Source organism: Spermophilus citellus, assembly GCF_964194105.1.
Source record: "Spermophilus citellus genome assembly, chromosome: 1".
Classification (NCBI taxonomy): Eukaryota; Metazoa; Chordata; class Mammalia; order Rodentia; family Sciuridae; genus Spermophilus; species Spermophilus citellus.
The window spans coordinates 225,789,319-225,805,953 of NC_138182.1; the positions used below are offsets into that span (position 1 = coordinate 225,789,319).

General features: G+C 42.3%; 1 protein-coding gene across 1 annotated transcript in view; it reads left to right on the forward strand.

Moving 5' to 3' along the window:
- Nucleotides 1–12,508: 12,508 nt before the first annotated feature.
- The window catches only part of MCCC2 (methylcrotonyl-CoA carboxylase subunit 2), an 81,676-nt gene continuing 77,549 nt past the window's right edge, over nt 12,509–16,635 (forward strand). The window contains exon 1 of the mRNA XM_081310185.1: nt 12,509–12,785. Coding sequence (XP_081166311.1) covers nt 12,657–12,785 — 129 coding nt within the window. The 5' untranslated portion in view covers nt 12,509–12,656. The remainder of the gene's footprint in view (nt 12,786–16,635) is intronic.

Below are 16,635 nucleotides of genomic sequence, written 5' to 3' on the forward strand. Positions count from 1 at the left end.
ATCATTTGTGTTGTATTCTTTTCAAACAGTAAGAAAGATCTTTATTTCAGTTAACTGAAACTAGTTGCTGTTTTCAAGGTTTTTTTTCCATAAAAATGAAGTATAGCTGAAAGAATAAATTTTTATTTTTATATGCTCATTATGAAGGAATTTTTTTGATCTTGCAAGAATAAAGAACAGATGCCCCTGCCACCTCCAAACACACACATGTGCGTGCATACACACACACACACACACACACAAAATATGGGACATATAAGGATATAAGGAGAGGTTGCTTACTTTTTTTGGTTATTTACTGCTTAAATAATGCTTTTCCCATTCTTCCCCATTTCTTTTTCTCTGTAAAAAAAAAATGGAAAGCTAATTATCAATGTAATATAAACTTGGACTTCTGAAGTGTTTATTGGAAAAATTTCAGCCAAAAAATATAGCTGAGAGAAATATCTGTTGCCCGCAGTCTGGCTGGACACAATTCAGGAGCCACTTGTCAAAAGAAACAAACTTTATTTTTAGAACCACACACCACACCACACAGCTCCTCAGGAAAACCCTCAGAGCCCAACTGCCACCACCAGCTTCCCACAAGCCTCTCAACCTCCCACACTCCTCCTGCTCTTGAGGCCAATTGGCTGGGTCACTGTGGGCGGAGCCAAAAAAGTCCCCCAATGAGTAGCTCCGTGGTCTGAAAGGGCGGGGAAACAGCCCAATGAGCATCACAGCAGAGGAGCCAATCAGTTGGCAGCTAGAAGTTTGCTGGGGCCGCTGTGAGCCAATCATCAGCTGGCAGCTGGAAGTTTGCTGGGGCCCCTTGGGCTGTGGCTCTCAACAATCTGTGGTAACTTTCCTAAAGGCTAAGTTGTCTTAGATTCTATTACACCGTCAAAGATACATACATTGGGGCTGGGGATGTGGCTCAAGCGGTAGCGCGCTCGCCTGGCATGTGTGCGGCCGGGGTTCGATCCTCAGCACCACATACCAACAAAGATGTTGTGTCCGCGGAGAACTAAAAAATAAATATTAAAAAATTCTGTCTCTCTCTCTCTCTCTCTCTGTCTCTCCTCTCTCACTCTCTCTTTAAAAAAAAAAAAAGATACATACATTGTCTTATTTGCTCACTTTTAGAAACATTGTGAAATTGTACAAAAGCCTAAAGATATTTTTACTACAAAAATATGGACTTTATTGTATTACCCCATATCTTTCTTATGGAAACCTATAGGAGATATTTCTCTTTGGTCTCAGTGCCGGAAATAATTGTGCTTCTATTCAACTGGTCTGGTTGTTTGTTTTTTGTTGTTCAGTTTGTTTGCTTATATGACTGTGTGAATTCTTTGTTTTTGGTAATGGGGATTGAACCCAAGGGTGCTTTTTTAATTTTTTCTTTTGAGACAGGGTTTTGCTAAATTGCTTAGGGCCTTGCTAAGTTGCTGAGTCTGGCCTCCCGTGTTACTGGGATTGTAAGTGTATGCCACAGTGCCTGGCTGGGCTATGTGAATTCTTATGTTATTTTCTTTTGCACTGCAAAACCGAATTTGGAAACATCCTTTAGCAAAATAGAATACTTTATGTCACGCATTTTGTGTTCTAAATTCAAACTAACTCTGATTTATATATCCTCATTTCCCCCTGCATAGATTTTTAAAAATCTGTAACTTTTTAAAAATAACTAGCTACTTTTGGGTGTGGTAGAGCACGCCTGTAATCCCAGCAACACAGAAGGCTGAAGCAGGAGGAGTGCAAATTCAAAATCAGCCTTAGGAATTTAGAGAGAGGCCCTAAGCTACCTAGACCCTGTCTTAAAAAATAAAATGGGCTGGGGATGTGGCTCAATGGTAAAGCACCTCTGAGTGCAATCCCTGGGATCAATGAATGAATGAAATGACAAGCTACCATTTAATATGGTAGACACTGTGCTTACCTCTTCCCATTCCCCCCCCCCTCTGTTTTGGTGATGGTAGGTATTGAACCCTGTTGAGAGCCACAGTCCAAGGGGCCCCAGCAAACTTTCAGACCGCCAGCTGATGATTGGCTCACAACTGCCCAGCAACTTCTAGCTGATTGGCTCCTCTGAGGTGATGCTCATTGGGCTGTTTCCCCGCCCTTTCAGACTATGGAGCTGCTCATTGGGGGACTTTTTTTGGCTCCGCCCACACAACCCAGCCAATCGGCCTCAAGAGCAGGAGGAGTGGGGGAGGTAGAGAGGCTTGTAGGAAGCCGGTGGTGGCAGTTGGGCTCTGAAGATTTTTCCTGAGGAGCTGTTTTGTTTGGCGTGTGTGGTTCTGAAAATAAAGTTAGTTTCTTTTGACAAGTGGCTCCTGAATTGTGCCCAGCCAGACTGCGGCAGAACCCTGGGCCTTGTACATGCTAGACAAGTGCTAGGTACATTCCAGCCTCAATGCTGTCCACTCAAATGATGGTGTCCCCTCCAAAACTCATGCTGAAACTCAGTTTCCACTGCAACAGTATTAAGATGTGAAGTCTTTACAGGGGGATTCATTCATGAGGCCTCTGCCCTTATGAATTGTATTAGGTACTCTCATAAAGGGCTTGATAGGGAACTGGGCATCATTGTACATACCTGTAATCCCAGCAATTTGAGAGTAAGACAGGAGGATTGCAAGTTCAAGGCCAGCCTCAGCAGGTTAAGGATGTCCTCAAACAATAACAAGGGCTAGAGATGTAGCTCAGTGGAAGAACCCCTCTAGGTTCAATCCTCAGTGCCACAAAAATAAAACAGAATAACAAGTCACTTCCTCAAATCTCCTAGTCATAATTGTCCTTGTTTTTATTGTGTAGCAGAAACCCAGTTTTCCCCCTTTTTATTTCTAATTACTTTTTTAAATATTTTCAGTTGTTTTTTATTTATATGTAGTGCTGAGAATCAAACCCAGTGCCACATGTGTGGCAAATGCTATACCAATGAGCCACAACCCCAGCTCCTCTAATTATTTTTTTTGGGGGGGGGGTATGGGGATTGAACTCAGGGGCACTGAACCACTGAGCCACATCCCCAGCCCTATTTTGAATTTTATTTAGAGATAGGGTCTTGCTGAGTTGCTTAGAGCCTCGTTTTTGCTGAGGCTGGTTTTGAACTCTTAGTTTTGCTGAGGCTGGTTTTGAACTCTTAGTCCTCCTGTTTCAGTCTCCTGAGTCACTGGGATTAAAGGTGTGACCACTGTGCTTAGCCCCCTCTAATTAATTAATTTTAATGGCAAATTATATATTTGTCATGTACAACATGATGCTTTGATATATGTGTACATTTTAGAATGGCTAAATCAAGCTAATTAGCATATACATTATTTCACTATTTTAATGGTAAGAACACTTAAAACCTCAGTCCTTGATCCCCCTCCTTCCCACAATGCTGCTTTCTTTTTTTCATCCAGGAATACTCTACTTCTGAGTTACATTCCCAGCTCCTTATTTTGAGACAGGGTCTAGATTATTTGCCAACCTGGCCTTGATTGGCCATCCCTAGGTAGTTAAGATTGCAGGTGTGTGCCACTTTGTATGGCTACAATCTTAGTGCTTTTCAAGGATATATTGTTAATAACTAGTCACCATCCTTTCTAACTGAAAGCCTTTGACCAACATCTCCAGAGCCGGTGGTTGGGGTTTTTAGATTCCACATGTAAGGGAGAATGTGGTTTTTTCTTCAGTGCCTGGCTTATTTCACTTCATCATTATCCAGGTTCATCCATGTAGTTACAAAAAACAGGTTTGTTGCCTTTTTTGAAGCTAAATAATGTGTGTGTGTGATGTACACAAACTATTTTCTTTGTTCATCTGTTGATGGACACTTAGGATTTTGTGAATATGGGAATACAGATATTTCTTCAACATACTGACTTCAGTTCCTTTGGATATGTACATATCCTGAAGTAGAATTGCTGGATCCTACAGTTCTGTTAATTGGGTTCATTTTCTCAAGTAAGTTGTCCCATTCTCAAGCTGTTGGTTTAGCAAAATGAAGAGCCTGAAATAGCCTTTATGTTCCCTGTTGAGGTTGAGAGCATCCTCTGCTAGGCACCAGGACCTCCAAATGCCCAAGGGTATTGAGAGGGGAGCAAACATTCTCCAAATGAGCGATAGATAGGTGTGATAGTGAGGGACACCTCCCTCCTATACTTCTTAGTTCCAAGACCCACGGATTCTGACTAAGGAGAATGGCAGCTTGTATTGGCTGCTGATTTAAGGTATATACTGTATCCCGAGCTTTTCCTGATTGGAACTATAGCAGCCAATCCTGTTCTATCACACCAACTATTTCTGGGTGGATGATAAAATACATACAGTAGTGAATTCTAAGTGCTTGAGACCACTGCTGTAAAATGTATTCTCTGGTCTAAAACAATTTTGTGTGTGTGTTTGTGTGGATATACAATGATGATAACACATTCTATGAAACCAACAATGGTTGCTGGCAGAAATGTTGTCAATAGAGCAGACAATTCCATACCTAGCATATATGTGTATGCCTATTAAAACAAAGGACTGTTTCCTTTGTGATGATGGGAGGAACCTTATGTAACCACCCTGCCACCAGATCTCCCTGGTAAATGGTGCCATATCGGGAGCTCAGTATTGGTGCTTGCTATTGACAGGTTGGGCCCTCAGTAATGGTGGGAACCAGATCATTTTTGGTAAGGAGAAGACCTTGTTATGAAATCCGTCCATGCATAAGCCCATTTAGCAAGTCCTGGGAGGCAGGGCAAGAGACTGACATCAAAAAGATGAGTAAGCAAGTAATCCCAGCAGCTTGGGAGGCTGAGGCAGGAGAATCATGAGTGCAAAGCCAGCCTCAAGTACTTAGCAAGGTCCTGAACAACTCAGCAAGACCCTGTCTTTAAACAAAATATAAAAAGGGGTAAGGATATGGCTCAGTGGTTAAGCACCCCTAGGTTCAATTCCCAGTACCAAAAAAAGGGGGGTTATCTTATCCATTTGAATGTTGAGAAATGTCTACTCCTGTGGACATTTATTTTCAGCCTCATATTTTGAGAGATTCAGCCTCATATTTTGCCCTAGATTTCCTGGTCACCAATTTTTGTTTTCTCCAAATTTATCAATAGTCTGTCAATCTTTAGTCACTGCTTCTGAACTGATATAGATCATACCTCAGGCTATCTCTTCTCCCACTTCAAAGGAACTACCAAATATGCTGCCCAGTTTTTTACTCTATAAGTTTCCCTTTAGTATTGCTTTCTAGGGCCAACAGAGAGTGGGCTGTTTTACAGTGACCAGTCTCAGTAGCCAGTGCTGTGGATTCATCTTTAAACCAAGCCCGTACTTCCTCCACCCCTTACTTGGGAACTTTCCATACACCCATAACTGTAAATTGAGGGTGAGCAAATGGAGTTTGGGCCTCCAAAATTCCATTAGTGCGTTCTAGACCTCCCTGAGCCTGGTTTTCTATATTTTACTTCCATTTTACACTGGAATTTTTTTAAAAAGTATTGCTACATTATATTTATACACAATAATGGAATTTGTTGTAACAGATTCACACATATACACAGCGTAATTTGGTCAGTTTCATTCCCCAGTACCTCCTGTTTCCCTCTCCTTCCTCCCCTTCCTCTACTCTACTGGTTTCCCTTTTATTTCCATGAGATTCTCTCCAGCTTCCATGTAATGGGAAAAAAACCACATGACTTTTGGGGTCTGACTTATTTTGCTTAACATAATGCTTTCAAGTTCCATCCATTTTCCTGTACACTGCAATTCTTTTGTGCATGTCCCATTTTATAGTTCATTGGATCAAATTGCACTGCTGTATGATGGGCAATGCACTAGGTCAAGCATTTAGTTTCTAGCAGTATTAAGTCAGTAACTGCTTTTCAAAGGTAGAATACTTTTTGTATATTTTGAATCCAGGGCATTGCACGTTAGGCAAGTGCTTTACCCCGAGTTACATCCACAGCCCCAAAGGAAAAATAGTTCTTGACAGAGGGCTTGTCCTTACTCCAAATCTAGGAGTCTGCAATGTGATTGTCCTAATAGTTCTCAGGCAACATTCCATAGAACATCTTTCCCACATCCAGAATCTTCTGCAGAGCCTCTTTCTCACTTTGGAGCCTTTGATTATCGCAGGCCATGGGTTATCCTGTCAGTAGGTTGGAGCAGCCGACCCAAACGTATGTTACCTCAAAAATTCTAAGAGGCCCTCCAAACGTGGTTGCCTATTGAAATCACCTGGCAAGTTTAAAAATGACTGATGCTTGGATTCTAGCATCAGAGATTATCAATTAAGTGATATAAGGTACTATGCCTGGATTTTCTATAAACAGTCTTGGCACTATTTGACATACAATAAACTGCATATGTTAAGTATATAATTAAGTTTTGATATATGTATACCCATAAACCATCACCACAATAAAGATAGATCTTTACCACTCCCCTTGTCCCTCTCCCCTTGCTTCTTGCTCCTGTCTCCCAAACCTCTCCCAGGTCTCCAGGTAACCATTAATTTGCTTTTAGTCATGATGAATTGTCTAGAACTTTGTGTGTGTGTGTGTGTATGGTACTAGGAATTGTACCCAGGAGCACTTTACCACTGAGGTATATCCTTAGCCCTTTTTATTTTATTTTTTTAAATTTTGAGGGTCTTTCTAAATTGCCCAGGCTGACCTTGAACTTGCAATTCTCACTCCCAAGTAGTTGAGATTACAGGAGTGCACTACCACCCTTAGCCAGATTTTTCTTCTTTTCCTCCTTCCCACCCCCACCAAAGAATCTTTCTGAGGGAACCAAGAAACATCTCTTTAACATGAAACCAAGGGAGATATTGTCCCTATTTCTCAGTTCTGTGGAAAAGCAGGAGCCCAACTTCAGCTGGCACCCAGTAAATTGCAACCTACATTCTATCATTAAGATGATGAATTTAATTTTCCTTTGGATCAAGGCAATTACCAAACACAAGTAACTACCCCATTTCACCTGGTGGTGAATTTAGTATGAACTGTGTGATGGTGCTGCCAAGTCCCCTTACTTGAGGACTAGTTTTTATCTTGTAAACATGTATGATATAGAGCACATCTGCATGGCTGTATAAAAGGATGAGATTTATTTCGGTTTTTGTAGTCTCTTAAGCACATTGCCTGGGATGTACATCACATATTAGATCTTATTCAGACTGTCATTTTTACAGGTACTTGTGTGTATATACAATTCGATGAAATTTTATCTTTTATCTCATGTGGTAGATTCATAACTTCACTATAATCAGGGTACATAACTGTTCCATCACCTCCCCCAATCTTCCTTATGCTGTTCTTCTGGGCATTCCCTCCTTCAACCCTAACACCTGTACGACTTGTTCTCCATCATTACAATTTTTCATTTGAGAATAGAGTACAAATGGAATCTTACAGTGCAATCTGTGCAGTACAGTTTTAATTAATAGGCTTAGGACGTTCAAGCCCTTGGAATATCCTGCCTAAAAGTGTTTTTGAATACCTGGTGCCTTGGGCTAACAATTTTAAAGTTATTTATTTTAATCTGTAACTGTCAGCTTTTTTGAGTTCTGTGATTCCTTCCAGTTAATTGTTAAATTTGATGTGATCTTGTGTAACCTTTTTAAAAAATGCATTTTGTCATACTGGGGATTGAACCCAGGGCCTCATGCATGGTAAGCAAGTACTTTACCACTGAGTTACATCCCAAGCCCTTGTTGACTAATCTTTTGAGGTGGTCTTTTACATAAATTATTTTTCCCACAGGCAGTATTTATCTTATGTATTTTAAATTCATAAAGAATAGAGGGGGCTGGGGATGTGGCTCAAGCGGCAGCGCGCTCGCCTCGAATGCGTGCGGCCCGGGTTCGATTCTCAGCACCACATACCAACAAAGATGTTGTGTCCGCCGAGAACTAAAAAATAAATATTAAGAAAAAAAAATTCTCTCTCTCTCTTTCTCTCTCTCCCTCTCACTCTCTCTTTAAAAAAAAAAAAAAAAAAAAGAATAGAGGGCTGGGGAGAAGCTCAGTGGTAGAGTGTGTGCCTAGCATGCAGAAAGTCCTGGGTTCTATCCCCAGTACTGAAAAAGAAAATAGAGAGGTTTATTTAGCTCACAGGTCTGGAGAACAAGAAGTCCAAGATAATGGCCCTGGCATCTGAATGTCATCAAGAGGAGTACATCAATCATAGTTTGTTCATCCATTGACCTGTTAATGGTCATTTGGATTGTTTAGAGTTTCTGTATATTACAAATAAAGTTACTAACAATATTTTTGCACAACTTTTTGTATGCATGTTTACTTTTCTCTTGAGTAGATTTCTATGATAGGGGTGAAACCTCAGAAAGCCTCCATCACAGCTTTGAGTGTATTGTCTTCTATAGATGCCAGGGCACTTTGGCTTAGGATAAGGCCGGGTATGACAGAATGGATACAGAGTTGAGGTGCCAACTAAAGGCACAATATAGATGATAAAGACCCTATATACATGTCAGCTATGGTGACACACACACACCTGTAATCCCAGCAGTTTGGGAGACTGAGGCGGGAGGATTCCAAGTACAAGTACTCATCAATTTAGAGAGACTCTGTCTTGAAATAAAAAATAAAAAGGACTGGGGATGTGCTCTCCCTGATCTCCTCTCCCCCCCACCACCACCCGCCAAAGGGACCATATATAGGAAGGAATGGAAATCTGGGAAAATTGCATGGAAACATTTGGGTAGATGTGGTTTAGACCAAGATTTTCAAATGCCCAGAACCCCTTAAGATTTTCCCAGAAGTGGAAGCAACTTACCCTCATATCCACACCCCCTTCTCAAATAGCTTTCCTCTATGTAAAGTCAGTCACTTCATCTGAGGTATTTGCCTTATGAGCTGATTCCAGTTCTCCTGAGGGCCCTATCACATCTCTTTGCCTCTGGATCTTTTTTAAAAGATATTTATTTATTTATTTTTAGTTATATGTGGACACAATATCTTTATTTTATTTTTATGTGGTGCTGAGGATTGAACCCAGGACCTCACGCATGGCAGGCAAGTGATCTACCTCTGAGCCACAACCCCAGCCCCTTGCCTCTGCATCATAAGAGGAGTTAATTCCAACATAAACCAAAAAGTACTAAACATGGCCTAGAAAGATAAAGTTGCTTGCCAATTTATATGGGCAGCAGTTATGGGATATGGAAATCGATTAAAGGAGTTAGAACAAGGCAAACAAAATATAAAACTGGATTGGGCTAAATGTAAAACATGGATGCACTCGTCTGGTATAAACAACCACATACTGTTAGGTGGGTGGCGGTGACTTGGTGGCGACTTAGTGGCAACTTAGAACAAAGCAGCCCCCAATCAGATGCCGGCGGAAACGCCCGTCAATCAGCCAGATCTCCTGACTAACGCCTGTCAATCAACAGGACCCCCCTGGCCAATCCTGGAGTTCAGCCAACTCCTCTGACCAACTTCAAGGGGGCAAGGGACCCTAGAAACACCTTTTCCTGTCCCAAGCCCTTCCCTTCCTGCTGTAAGCCCCATAAAAGTCCAGTCCAGTCGAGCTTCCTCGCGGTTTCTCCTCAGACCCTTCCCCTGTCCCCTCTGTGGGTCTGATTGAGTTCCGCCTGGGAGTGACATCTCAATAAAGCCTCCCCCGCCTGATCTGACACATACTATCTCCCAATAGTCTGTAAGTGAGACACTCCTCCCATGGAGACATAGAATCTATGTCCCTTCCCCTTGAATTCAGTAGAGTTACGCCAAAGTGATGCTATGGGATATCCTAGGTAAGGTCAGAAAGGGGAAACAGGACACCTGATAGTAGAGGGAGCCTGTAGAAGTCCAGCAGCCCACCTTGACTTTCCACCTTCCTGCCTTCCTTTAAATAACTCTCTCTCAGGTGTCCTGAGAGAGAGTTATTTAAAGGAAGTCATTTTGGGCTGGGGATGTGGCTCAAGCGGTAGCGCGCTCGCCTGGCATGCGTGCGGCCCGGGTTCGATCCTCAGCACCACATACAAACAAAGATGTTGTGTCTGCTGAGAAGTAAAAAATATATATTAAAAATTCTCTCACTCTCTCTCCTCTCTCACTCTCTCTTTAAAAAAAAAAAAAAAGAAAGTCATTTTTCACGTGTTCATTCAACAAATTTAGCATCTGTCATTCACTTGGCTGGGCACGGGACAAAGGAGAAGGTGACTCTGACAAGATCTGTAGTTGGGTAAACTAAATGAGCCCTAACCACACAGTGTGACCTGAGCCATAATAGAGTTCTACTTGAGATTGAAAGAAGTAAAAAGGGCAGGTCAGGAAGGACTTTGAGGGAGAGGGGACTCTTAAGCCATGTTTTGAAGGATGTGTATGAACCCACCATGTGTAGTAGTTAGAATAGGAAGGTGTGGTGGTGGAAAGCTGCCCTGGGCAGAGAGAAAGCATGTAGAGGAGGGCCACCCATGGGAATAAGCAATGCATGGGAGTGGAGCTGAGGGGAGAGGGGAAAGGAGGTACCCCAGGCTATAGAGATGGGCCCTGGGGGCGAAAATTCAATTCTTTTATTTCCAACATAAAATTTCTTTTAAAAAAATCATCAGGTGGCTAAGTCATAACTCTAACCTCTGAGTATAATCTCAGTAGTGAATGTAGATACCAGACACTAACAAGTGCTAGGTAATTTGGGGGTCACTTGACCTTTTGCATTTTTCTACTTCCCTATTCTGGGAGCATTATACAATTTCCAATGAGCTTCATGTGATTACAGTGGTGCACACTGTAATTCCAGTGGCTCAAAAGGCTGAGGCAGGAGGATAGCAAGTTCAAAGGTTGCCTCAGCAACATGAGACCCTGACTCAAACAAACAAACAAACAACTATACAGTAAAAAGGACTGGGGATGTGGCTCAGTGGTTAAGTGCCATTGGGTTCAATCCCTGGTATCAAAACACCACCACCACCACCAGCAGCAGCAGCAAGAACAACAACGTCAAGTTACAATAAATAAACATGATGGAAGATTTTTAAAGAAAGTAAGGAATTATATTCTATCCTGTCTTTTCTGTGGTCAGAAGGTGGTTTTTTTTAGTATGTTTGCATTATTGAAGAACTATTTAGAGAAAAAGTATGACAATTTGAATGTCAAACACAGTCTCTCTCCTGTTACCTTGATGCATTTGAAGAGTCAGTTTTTAGAGCCATTTTTCAGTGGAACACTGGCAGCACACACATTGTAAATCAGAACTTTCCCGTTGAGCTCCTGCTCTTGTGCTTGCCCCATATGCTGCTGGCTGTTCTCCATTTGCACCAAGCCTAGCCAAGTTTGGGGGCTCTGTTCATATTCAAAGCTGCTGCAAAGCCAGTTGCAGTGGTGTCTCAAGCCTGTAATACCAATGGCTCAGAAGGCTCAAGCAGGATTACAAGGTTTAGGTCAGCCTGGGCATGTTAGTGAGACCTTGGATCAAAATAAAAAAATAAAAAAAGGCTGGGGATATAGCTCAATGGTAGAGGCCCCTGGGTTCAATCCCCAGTACTGTAGAGGGTGTTGGGGAGCCTCAGCAAGGCTTTGGTCAGCTACCTCACTTTCCTCATGGCATTCTGTTCCTTTAATGTCTGTCCTACAAATCTGACACTTTGGTGGTCAATTGTATTACATTTAAAAATTTTTATTTTTAAAAAGCAATCATTTTATAAACTGTTTTTGTCATTAATACGTTATGAGCATATTAATTGTGGTGATACCACAGCTAATATTATCATTTGATTTGTATTTGTCGTTGTTGAGCGGAAGATCAAGTTCTGAGAGAGATGTACTCTGCCCCATCTGAAGTTCTCTATTTTAAAAATTATTTTTAATTTAATTCCCACACTTTTTATTGGTGCATTATAGTTGTACCTAATGATAGGATTAGCTTATACATTGTACATGCACAAAATATAACAATATAATTTGGCCAATATCATTCCCCACCCTCTCCGCTTTTCGTTTTTTTTTTTTTTTTTTTTTTCCAAGCACCTTGAAGTCCGGAACCAGGTTTATTTCTAGCTGGTAGCCACACCCTCTCTCTCTCTGCCCGCTTCTTCCTAGGTTCCTCACATTTTTACCTTTATTCAGTCGCCTAAGCAACCAATCGAGTAGTGGGCAGTAAATGTTCAATACACATTTGAATTAAAAAGTTTCAAGGCATTTTGTAGAGTGTTTTTAATTTTTATGAATATGTGTGGGGTTCTTTATCTAAAGATCCCAACACTGAGATCCACAATCTATCACGTAGTAAAAATAATCAGAAAAGTGTTTAAGATCTCCAGCGAAAGGACTAGATCAGATGAGATTCCCCAGTGCTGCACTACGGTAGTAGTGCTGCGCTGTGTGGGTTGTTGTACAAACACCCCAACGATACAAACCCAACCTCGGTTCTCTCAGCTCAGCGCGGCTGGACACGCCTCCTCCCAGCGCCAGCGCTCCTGGGATCGCGATGGGACAGAACCTCGCGGGGTTGCGCTCTTGATCCTTATTGGCTGAATTGGGAGGCGTGGTGCGCGGCACCGGCCAATGGGGGTTGGCATAGGCAGGCACGTGCCAGGGGCTTGCCTGAGAACCTGAGGGTCTGCCGCTGGCACCTAAAGGACGCTAGTCGAACCTTAGCCGCAAACCCGGGGAAAGAACCTGCTCCCGACGGGCGCGGGCCGCCCTTGCTTCGTACACCGCAGCTATGTGGGCTCCCCTGCGGTCAGCTCTGCGGCCCTGCTTCCGCGCCGCTGCCCCGGGGCTGCGCGCCTATCACGGTGACGCCGTGGCGGCGTTGGGCACCCAGTTGGACTCCGGCTCTGCCATCTACCAGGTAGGCTGTGTGAGTGTCCTAGTGGCCTGTCAGTGCCGGACCCTCGGGACTAGGCAGCGAGTGGAGGTTGGGCTTACTTTAACAACTGCTCTTCTTTTCTCTAGAGCTCTAGTGATGAGGGGACGCACTAGGGTGCTGTGAAGTTTTGAAGAAGGAAACTCGTTGTAGCATTGTTACTTGGGGAGTTTGTTGAAAATGCAGCTGCCTAATCCCCACTCGGTACCTTCTGAGTTTTCTAGGGTGAGGTCCTAGAGTTTGCATTGTTGTGGAGTCGTTAGGAGAATAATGGCAGCTAGGTTGGGAGCCACCGGCCTAGCACAGCTAGCGCTGAACTATGCTTACTAGATTTTAATAATTATATTAATAGAAAATACATCTCTCCCATTGTCTTTGGAATGGCTTTTCTTGGAATTGGGAGGTTTCAGAAGGTCAAAGAAACAACTCACAGCTTGTGAAATATTAGGGCTGGAAAATCGTCTGTCTACGATCTCTAAGCTTAAACGAATAATGTAAATTATGAAAATAACAAAATTATTTGTCTAGGTAGAATGTTTAATCAGAAACATTAAGTGATTACTGTGGTCTAGGCATTATTTTAGGTATTTGGTCTAAATATGTAGAAATGGAACTTGATTCTGGGGGGAGGATGGACAAGAAAGCTCCTCAGTGTGATAAGTGGTCTCTAAAGATTAAAAAAGTAGTCACAGGGGCTGGGGTTGTAACTCAGCCGTAGAGCGCAGTGCCTACCACATGTGAGGCACCGGGTTGGATCCCTAATACCACCTAAAAATAAATAAAATAAAGATATTGTGTACATCTACAACTAAATTTTTTTTTAAAAGCTAGGTATAATAGGAAGTAATAGGTGAGATGGATCTTTGTTGTAAAAGAGCTAGCCAAATTCAGAATGGAGAAAGGAGTTCAGACTATACCAAGAGAGTTTCAAGAATATAGGTATTAAACTTAGGTTATTAAAGTGTGTAAACTGGGTGTAGTGACACCTGCCTGTAGTCCCAGCATTCAGAAGGTTTATGTGGGAGGATCATTTGAGACCAGCCTGGGCAACATAGTAAGATCTACATCTCAAAAAAAAAAAAAAGTATATAATGGTTGTGAGGACTTGGAAGACAAAGGAGGTCCCTGCCTTATTTAGATTTACAATGCCACATTTAGATTTCATTTTGCAGGCTATCCACTAGAATATTTAAGTAGAGAAGTGACATGATCCTATGGATTCAGTGGAATCATCAGTGTGGTGGCAATGTGGAGGATGGATTGGTACCTAAAGTTAGGTGACAGTTAAGAGTTGAGTCTTGAGATGATGATGGGGGGTCAGAGCTATGGTTCTAAGTAGGAGGAAGGGTATGTATACCTGAGGAGCAGATTTTAGAATTAATGATGGGGAAGAATGGGAAGAAGTGAGTGAGGAATCATTGATGACAGTGGAGTTTCTAATGGGGCCTGGGTATATAGGTAAATGATGGTGCCATTAGTTCAAAGAAGGCTTATAGGACCAGGAATAAGTTTGATGATAAGAGATAAGATATTTGTGATGGGTTTTGTTTGAATCATCTTTTTTTCAGTCGTGCTTTATAATAATCTAAACATATCAGTAGCCCACAACAGCAAATCTCAATTTCTTGCTCACATTATGGGTTGGTTGCCACAGTCTGGCTGGGCACAAATCACGAGCCACTCAAGCAGGAACCAACTTTATTTCCAAACTCCCCTGAATGCCACCTGCGTGGCCCTCTCAGGGACACCACACACCAACCGGAACTCCTTCCCCCAGAATTTCACCAACCAACACAAACTCCCCAGGAATCCCAGCAAGAACTCCAAAGTAGCAGGTGCCTGAGGCGGACAGCAGGGGGTCTATATACAATTGAATACACAGCTTAACTTAACCATCATCATCTCAATGGCTAGCTGGTGTCACCTCTCAACCACTCCCTTCTGGCAAAATGCCATGCGTCATCCCTACTCAGCTGTGGCCCTTAACAGTTGGTGACTTTGGGTCAGCTGCTGTGACTTGTCAAAGGACAAAATCATAGCAGTTTAGTTTAAGTATCTTATCATGTTCACTGAAGCTGGCCTGTTTGGGAAATAATACTTTCTCCAAAGTTCAGATAACAACTCAGTTTGGGTTTGGTGACTGGAACTTTATTATAAATGACTCCATTTTGACTTTTAGTCTGGTCTTTGTGGTCTGGTGCAGGAGCTTAGTCCAAAGGAGTGGCTCTCTGCAATTTCTTTTTTAATAGACCGTTCCACTGCAGGGTGGGTTCAGATCTGTTCCATGGGTCTTCCCATTCCTGGACTGAGGCTGCTCTGATTTAGACATGCCCTTCTTGTGACAGAAGGCACAGGAGCAAGAGGCTGAACATAAATTGGGTTTACAGTTTCTGCTGGGATGTGATGAACTTCACAGCCCATTAGTTAAAACAAGTAATGTGTCCAAATCCCAATGCCCATGGGGGAAGGAAGCATAGTATAAATGGCCTAGTTTGGTAGTGTTTTCTGATTACAAATAACAACTAAAATAAATAATAATAATAGCTGAAATTACATAGGGTGCCAGCTGTTTTTCTGAAAATGTTATGTAGATTCACTCATGTAATTTATCATAGCAAAGCTATGTGGTTGGTACTGTTGTTATTTCTGTTTTGTAAATGGGGATACTGAGGTACATAGAAGTCAAGTAATGTGTCAGTGGCTCAGCTCAAATTCATTATGACTATCAGCTCTATGGTTGCTTAGCCTCACAAGAATCTTACTAGGTAGGTACTGTTGTTATTTTGCAAGTGACACAATTGAGATCCTTATAGATTAGGATTTGTGGTGCTGAGGATTAAACCTAGGTCCTCCCATGTGTGAGGCACCACATACCAACAACGATGTTGTGTCCACAGAGAACTAAAAAATAAATATTAAAAATTCTCTCTCTCTCTCTCAAAAAAGAATAGCCACCTCTCCTCATTTTTCAGACTTGCTTTGTATCAGAGCAGTCCTTCACTAACTAGCTGGGCATATTCTGAGCTTTGGAATGATCATTCCAGGACTTTCCTGAGCATGCTCGTGGTTTGGGCCTGTGTGTGGCTGTTCAATCACCTTGACGTGTAGTTGCTTTTTTTGTGTGTGTGGGGGTTCTGGGGATTGAATTCCAGGCCTGGTGTGTGCTAGACAAGTGCTCTCCCTCTGAGCTACATCCCTAGCTTTTTTTTTTTTTTTTTCTGGTACCAGGAATTGAACCCAGGGATCCTTAACCACAGCTGCATTCTCCAGCATTTTTTTTTTTTGTCAATGGATCTTTATTTTTATTTATTTGTATGTGGTGCTGAGAATCGAACCCAATGCCTCACTCATGCTAGGCAAGAGCTCTACCACTGAGCCACAACTCTAGCCCTCCCCAGCCCTTCTTATGATTTATTTTGAGACAGGATCTTGCTAAGTTGCTTAGGGCCTCACTAAGTTGCTGAGGCTGTCTTTGAATTTGAGACATTCCTGCCTCAGCCTTTTGAGTTGCTAGGATTATAGGTGTGTGCCTCTGTGCTTGGCTTCCTATACCCTTTTATTTTAAGATAAAGTCTGACTATTGTCCAGGCTGACCTCAAACTTGCAATCATCCTGCATCAGCCTTCCCAGCAGTTGGGCTTCCAGGTATGTGCCACCTGGACTGACTCACAGCTGTCTTTGTGTGTATGTGTGGGGGGGCAGTGTTAGGTATCAAATCCAGGCTTCACGCATTCTAGATAAGCACCTTACCACCGAGCTAGACCCTCAGTTTCTAACAGTTTCCTTTAAAAGTCTTAATTTTCCAAAGAACCTTCTCATACATTTTTCAGTCTAG